This window comes from Coffea arabica, chromosome 5e, assembly GCF_036785885.1.
Source record: "Coffea arabica cultivar ET-39 chromosome 5e, Coffea Arabica ET-39 HiFi, whole genome shotgun sequence".
NCBI classification, from domain to species: domain Eukaryota; kingdom Viridiplantae; phylum Streptophyta; class Magnoliopsida; order Gentianales; family Rubiaceae; genus Coffea; species Coffea arabica.
In genome coordinates, this window is record NC_092318.1 from 10,874,777 (window position 1) to 10,881,127 (window position 6,351).

Sequence of the window (6,351 nt, forward strand, 5' to 3'; positions counted from 1 at the left end):
ACCACACTTGTAGTGCTCGAATGAGGGCGTACAACTCTTTATCATAAGTTGAGTAGTTCAGTGCAGCCCCATTGAGTTTCTCACTAAAGTAGGCAATAGGCCTTCCACCTTGGTTCAACACAGCTGCAACTCCAATACCTGAAGCATCACAATCAATTTCAAATGTCTTAGAAAAGTCAGGTAAAGCAAGTGCAGGTGCGTGTGTGAGTTGGTGCTTTAAAGCGCGAAAAGCCTGTTCTTGAGATTCTTCCCAATGGAAGTTCTCATTCTTGTTGATCAATTCGGTCAAGGGGACAGCAATGGTGCTAAAGTCCCTCACGAATCTCCTATAGAAACTCGCAAGTCCATGAAAGCTCCGAACATCACCCACAGATCTTGGTGTTGGCCATTCTTGGATAGCTTTCACCTTTTGGTCATCCACCTTCATTCCCTACGCACTTATAACAAGTCCTAGAAACACAAGCTCATTAGTGCAAAAATTGCACTTCTTGAGATTGGCATAGAGCTTCTCTCTTCGAAGTACATCCATAACAGCCTTAATATGCTCTAAGTGTTCATCATAAGATTTGCTATAAATTAGGATATCGTCAAAGTAAACTACCACAAATTTCCCTAAGAATTGACGCAGAACATGGTTCATTAACCTCATGAAGGTACTAGGTGCATTAGTTAGCCCAAAAACCATCACTAACCACTCATACAATCCATACTTAGTTTTGAAGGCAGTTTTCCATTCATCCCCCTCCTTAATCCTAATTTGATGGTATCCCCTTTTGAGATCAATTTTGGTAAAGAACACAGCCCCATGTAACTCATCAAGCATGTCATCTAAGCGAGGTATAGGGTGGCGATACTTTACGGTGATGGCATTTACGGCTCTACAATCGGTGCACATTCTCCAAGTACCATATTTTTTGGGCACCAAAATGACTGGGACAGCACACGGGCTTAAGCTCTCACATGCCCATCCTTTGCTAAGCAACTCATCCACTTGCCTTTGCAACTCCTTAGTCTCCTCCGAGTTGCTCTTGTAACCTGGTCGATTTGGCAATGAAACCCCAGGGATGAAATCAATTTGATGCTCAATGCCTCTAAGTGGCGGCAATCCACTTGGCACATCCTCGGGGAAGTCATCAGCATATTCCTGTAAAAGAGACTTAACCTCCAGAGGTATGTCAATATCAAGTTCATGCACATGCAGAGCTACTTCTTTGCTAACAAGCATAAGAAGTGGCTGCTCATCTCTCATTAACTTCCTCACTTTCTTGGCTTTTATCAGGAGCATTTGTTTTCCCTCGAATTTTACCTCACTTGCCGAGCTATCTATAGCATTTTTCCTCTCTTTTTTTGCCTCGGCTCTCTTATTTTCTTTCTTTTTTCCACTATACCTCTCAAACTCTTGTTGCAATTTCAATTGGTCCTCATGCACTTGTTTTGGAGAAAGGGGAGCTAGGGTGACTTTCTTACTATTGTACAAGAAGCTATACTTATTAGTCACACCATCAAAAGTTACCTGCCTGTCAAACTGCCATGGCCTACCTAGTATAATGTGACTAGCCTGCATAGGGACTACATCACATAATACCTCATCAGAGTATTTATGAATTTGGAAGGATATAAGAACCTGTTTGGTTACTCGAACCTCCCCAGAATTGTTGAGCCATTGGAATTTGTAGGGCCGTGGGTGATCCCTTGTAGGCAGCTTCAAGTTGTCCACCATGAGTGAACTAGCTACATTTGTGCAGCTCCCACTATCGACAATCACACTACAAAGTGCTTGGTTGACGAAGCACCTGGTGTAGAAGATGTTCTCCCGTTGGAGCTCGTCCTCCTTAACACGTGCAGTCAATGCTCTCCTTGCAACTAGGGTAGTCCCAAAATGTCCCTCGGGTGCATTATGTTCCTCTTCATTTGGCGACTCACCATCACTACCTCCTTCAAGAGGTGGAATACCTTCATTCTCGGCTTTATCCTCGCTCACGATCTCGCCATGTTGCATCATAATCATAGTCCTTTGGTTGGGACATTGACTAGCAATATGGACCCTACCTTGGCATTTGAAGCACCGAGTATCACGAGCTCTAGTGTGTACCCTAGGCTCCTCAAACTTCGGAACCGAAGAGGGTGGTTTCCCCACATTAGAATTACCCACCTTACCTCCCTCGAATCTCTGCTTGGGTGTAGGAGCATTTCGCGAAGGCCGAGAATCATTCCGTGGTTGGAATGGCCGGTTGGTAGAGTTGGCGGTATTGCTGAAAGTCATTCGAGTGTTACCCCTCCTCTTGAGCCTTTGCTCGACCTTAATGACCTTGTCAACAAGCTCATGCAACTCCATATAATGTTGAAGTTCTACTCGTTCAGCGATTTCGAGTCTTAACCCGTTCAGGAATCTCGCCATGGTGGCTTCAGGATCCTCCTGTACATCCACTCTAAGCATCAGGATCTCTATATCCTTATGGTACTCATCCACACTCCGGTTGCCCTGGACTAAGGTTTGTAATCGGTGGTACAAATCCCTAGTGTAATGTCTAGGTACAAAGCGGGTGCGCATCATGACTAGAAACTCGGGCCATGCAACGAGCTCAGGAAGCCCATTTCTCCTTCTAGACTTCTTGATTTGGTCCCACCAAACCACCGCGTACTCAGTGAATTTCATGGTTGCCAACTGTACCTTTTGCTCCTCGGTGTAGTTTTGGCAAGAAAAGACCATTTCGATCTTGGATAACCATTCTAGAAAGGCCTCGGGGTTGGACCGTCCTTTGAATTCAGGGATGTTCATTTTGATTCCCTTGAATACATCGGTATGTCCAGTCTGGTTCCTTTGCCTTGGTCGAATTCGAGGTTCCTCATCATCATCATCATTATTGGAACCATCGGATGACTCTCATCATCATTATTGGAACCATCGGATGACTCCTCCACGTCCTTTCGCCTTCACGTGGACTTAGAGGTTTTTTGGTGTCCCAGACGCTCGGAGTTGCAGCAACTCATCTTGAATGGGTTCTAGCATGCGTTGAAAACGCCTTTCCATCTGCTCCATCATCTGTTGAAAGTTCATGGAACGGGATACTCCTTCGTTTCCACTAGACATGGAGTCTCAAGTGTACCTGCAAGGGTTAGTAGCAAAGAAAAAGGAAATAGGGGAAAAAAAGTAATGTTTTCTTTTGCTTCTTTTCTCTTTTTTTTTTCACTTCACTCCCTAAGTGTATACTCTCACACTCGTATATGGTCACTCAAATCACTCTAATAAGCTCACCAAAATATTCTCTCACAGCCCCTTGCAAAACCTTGAAGAAAGTAGAGCTCCTCAAGTGCTCAAATTTAGCTTAAAAAATCAAGTTCACGCTTGAATTTGAGGTTCGTAAGAGTAGAGATTTTCTTGGAAAACAAAATTAGGACACTAAGAATGGAGTGATAGAATATATTCAAGAATAAAACTGGAAAAGGAATTGACACAAAAGCTGCAAAAAATTAAGAACAACACTAAAAAAACTCTAATCGACAAGGAAAGTGGTCATTTTGCTTTGCTGGAATTTTTTTTTCTGGGCCGTTTGCTAAAATATAGCAGGTGATGCAGCTAAAAGATAGGCAGGAATTTAGGCACTGTGCAGCTATAAAATAGGGAACAAGATGCGGCTAAAAGTTAGTCTATCAGTTTTGGAAGTCTTTGGCTTTTAGAAATCTTTTGGGTTTTGGAGACTAGGAAGCTGCCTTTTCTTTTTCTTGCTTGGTGTTACCCGATTCCCCTTAATTGGTTGTGGAACAAGATGGGCAATTTATTTTGTTCCTTTCAAGATCAAATTGGCTGCTGCAACAGTTTTTTTTTTTTTTATACAGCCAAAAGATGAACTATTGGTTCGATTCAAACACACAAATTTCCAGGTTTGGTTGCAGCTTTGGTGCGGCCTATTTTGGTGATTTTTAATGTTTGGGCAGGTTGTGATTCTTGGTTCCCAACAATTAGAGCTCAAAGTTCAGGTATGTTTCAATGTCATGCGCAAGAAAATTTCAAGAATTCAAGATCAAACCAAAATTTCCAGCAAATAACTTCAAGAATATCAAGGCTAATTTCCAGATTTCAAGAATATCCAGGATCCCTTCATGATCTTCGTGAAACCAGCAAATTTGATGCAAGAATTTCAAGAACAAGGTACCAATACTTTCCTAGATGATAAGCAACACGAAGAAAAATGACATGAACAGATTTGGAAACAACTAAAAACTCAACAAGAAAGAACGAACAGATTTTGGAAACTACCAAAACTCAGCAAGAAAGAATGGACAGATTTCTTCTTCTTCTCTTTTTGTTTTTTTTTTCTTTAAACCCAAACGGTGTAACTACCAAACAAATAGCCTAAGAATAACACAAATAATTCCCAGAATTTCCAGAAATTAAAACGGCACAAGAAAGACACCAAAACACTGACGGGCAGAATTTTTTTACAAAGAATAAGACTAGCGGCTGGTTCTATATATATATATATATTCTTGTTTTCTGAGCAGGACCCAATCACAGCAATGGACAACGAGTCTGAGCAACAATAGTGAACAACTAGGCACAAAACTTGGTGATACAACCTGAAAACTAACGCAAGACACGATGCACACAAACTGGAAATTGCGGACAGCTACGGGGAGACAAGGAAAAAGGATTAGCTACTGACTTTTTTTTTTTTGACTCAGGTTGGGACTTACTGACGACAACAACAAGATGTTGAACAAGAGACATGCACAACAATTAAGAGACAATTCGGTCAGATTGGGCCATGCAAGGGATAATGTTAAGTGCGGCAAGACCGAAATCTAAATGACTCAATGCTTTGTTGTTCGTCTTTGGCACAATGATCAACACTGGCTGACACCTCAATTTACTGGACATAGACGGTGGAACAATCAACAATACATGACCAGATTGTAACACGCAAGACCCAATAGAAACAGCAATAAGGACGCGATACTAAGAACAGACTCCAAACACGGCGACCAGAATTTGATAACAAGGAAACTTGCGGACAGAATTTAACTAACGAGACAGATACAGAAGGTACGAATTAAGACACAAAAGAGGGATAAACGATGTTACCAACAAGCTAGCTCTGATATCAGCTGATATGAATCTCGTTGGTGAGAAGATTCGCGACCCAAGATCACTTGTTGGATTTGACTTCGAACGCAAGAAACGGTAGCAGCGGAAACCCTACGACCCCTCTAATCCCCGTGACTACGAACTTGTTGATATTATCTCAACCCGTAATCAAACGAATTAGCGAACCTCAGGCAAGTGTAGAAGGCGCCACAATTCAAGTGTGGTTCTTGAATTGATAAGTCAAACAAGAACACTAGAGTAAAACTCTAAGTTGTTCAAGGGTTGCTCGAAAGCTATGGAGAAAATTCTCACACTAGGTTTTTATGATAAAAAATGTCTACCCCTTTTAATGACGTAATGTGGTGCCTTATATAGGCTACATGTAAAAACCCTAATCTAGTAAGGAAAAGGTGCGGCTGATATGGGCCCTAATACGTGACGGAAACAGAAACGGAAGCTACGGGCTCAACCCTCGACGGATAGGGCCTCATGCGGGCTTTCCTTCTTAGGCAGCCCACCCTAACAAATAATGATGAACAAAATAGCAATCCTACCCTTGGCGATTTTATGTGCAACATGCATTTTAGCCAATTATTCAAGCTAATCAAACTATTGAGGAAATAAACGAACTACTAAAATGGAAACTAGGGTTTGGCAAAACCCTAAAGTTCGTGTATAGTTTCAATGCTCAATACCGGACCTCGATCACCTTCACTAGGGTGTATGAATCTCTCAAAGGACTTGTGTATGGTCTGAACAAGTACATTGAGTTGCTCACGAAGTCTTTTTGCGCGAGCCTTAGTAATGGATCCGCTTGGAGCTTGCACGCGATCCTCACCTCCTCGATCACCCAAGCCGTTGTTGGCGTACTCCCGTCCTATGGTGCTATCTGTAACTCACTGTTTTACCCTTTAAGAAAGGAAAATGAAATAGATCCAATTTCTTTTGTGAACAGAAATTTTGCATTTTGTAGCCAACCTTTTCAAGGATCTTTTGTGCTTTCCCTTTATTATTTTACATTCAATTATGTCAAGTAAGTAAAGGTCTAAAAAGCTAATCAAAGTTACTTTTACTGTAATGTTTTGCTCGTCTCCATATTTACTACTTATTTTTCTTCTTTAATGCAGAAAAAGGCTGTTCATTCAACCTTTTTGGAAGATCAGTGAATAATACTAAAATTCCCAACACTTGAGTCTATGGCTTTGATTGACCAACATTGGAGATGGAAAATGTCTTTTTTCTATGCAGCTCACTTACGAGTTTTC

At 41.6% G+C, this 6,351-nt stretch overlaps 1 protein-coding gene across 1 annotated transcript; it reads right to left on the minus strand.

Annotated features, from left to right (window-relative positions):
- Positions 1–430: 430 nt before the first annotated feature.
- Positions 431–2,779, minus strand: LOC113708315 (uncharacterized). Its single transcript, XM_027230777.1, has one exon. The coding sequence runs from the start codon at positions 2,777–2,779 to the stop codon at positions 431–433; it is 2,349 nt and encodes a 782-aa protein (XP_027086578.1).
- Positions 2,780–6,351: the final 3,572 nt, after the last annotated feature.

Bases quoted from the DNA above. Each gene is read 5' to 3' on its own strand.
- LOC113708315 (XM_027230777.1), bottom strand. From the start codon at position 2,779: ATGAACATCCCTGAATTCAAAGGACGGTCCAACCCCGAGGCCTTTCTA.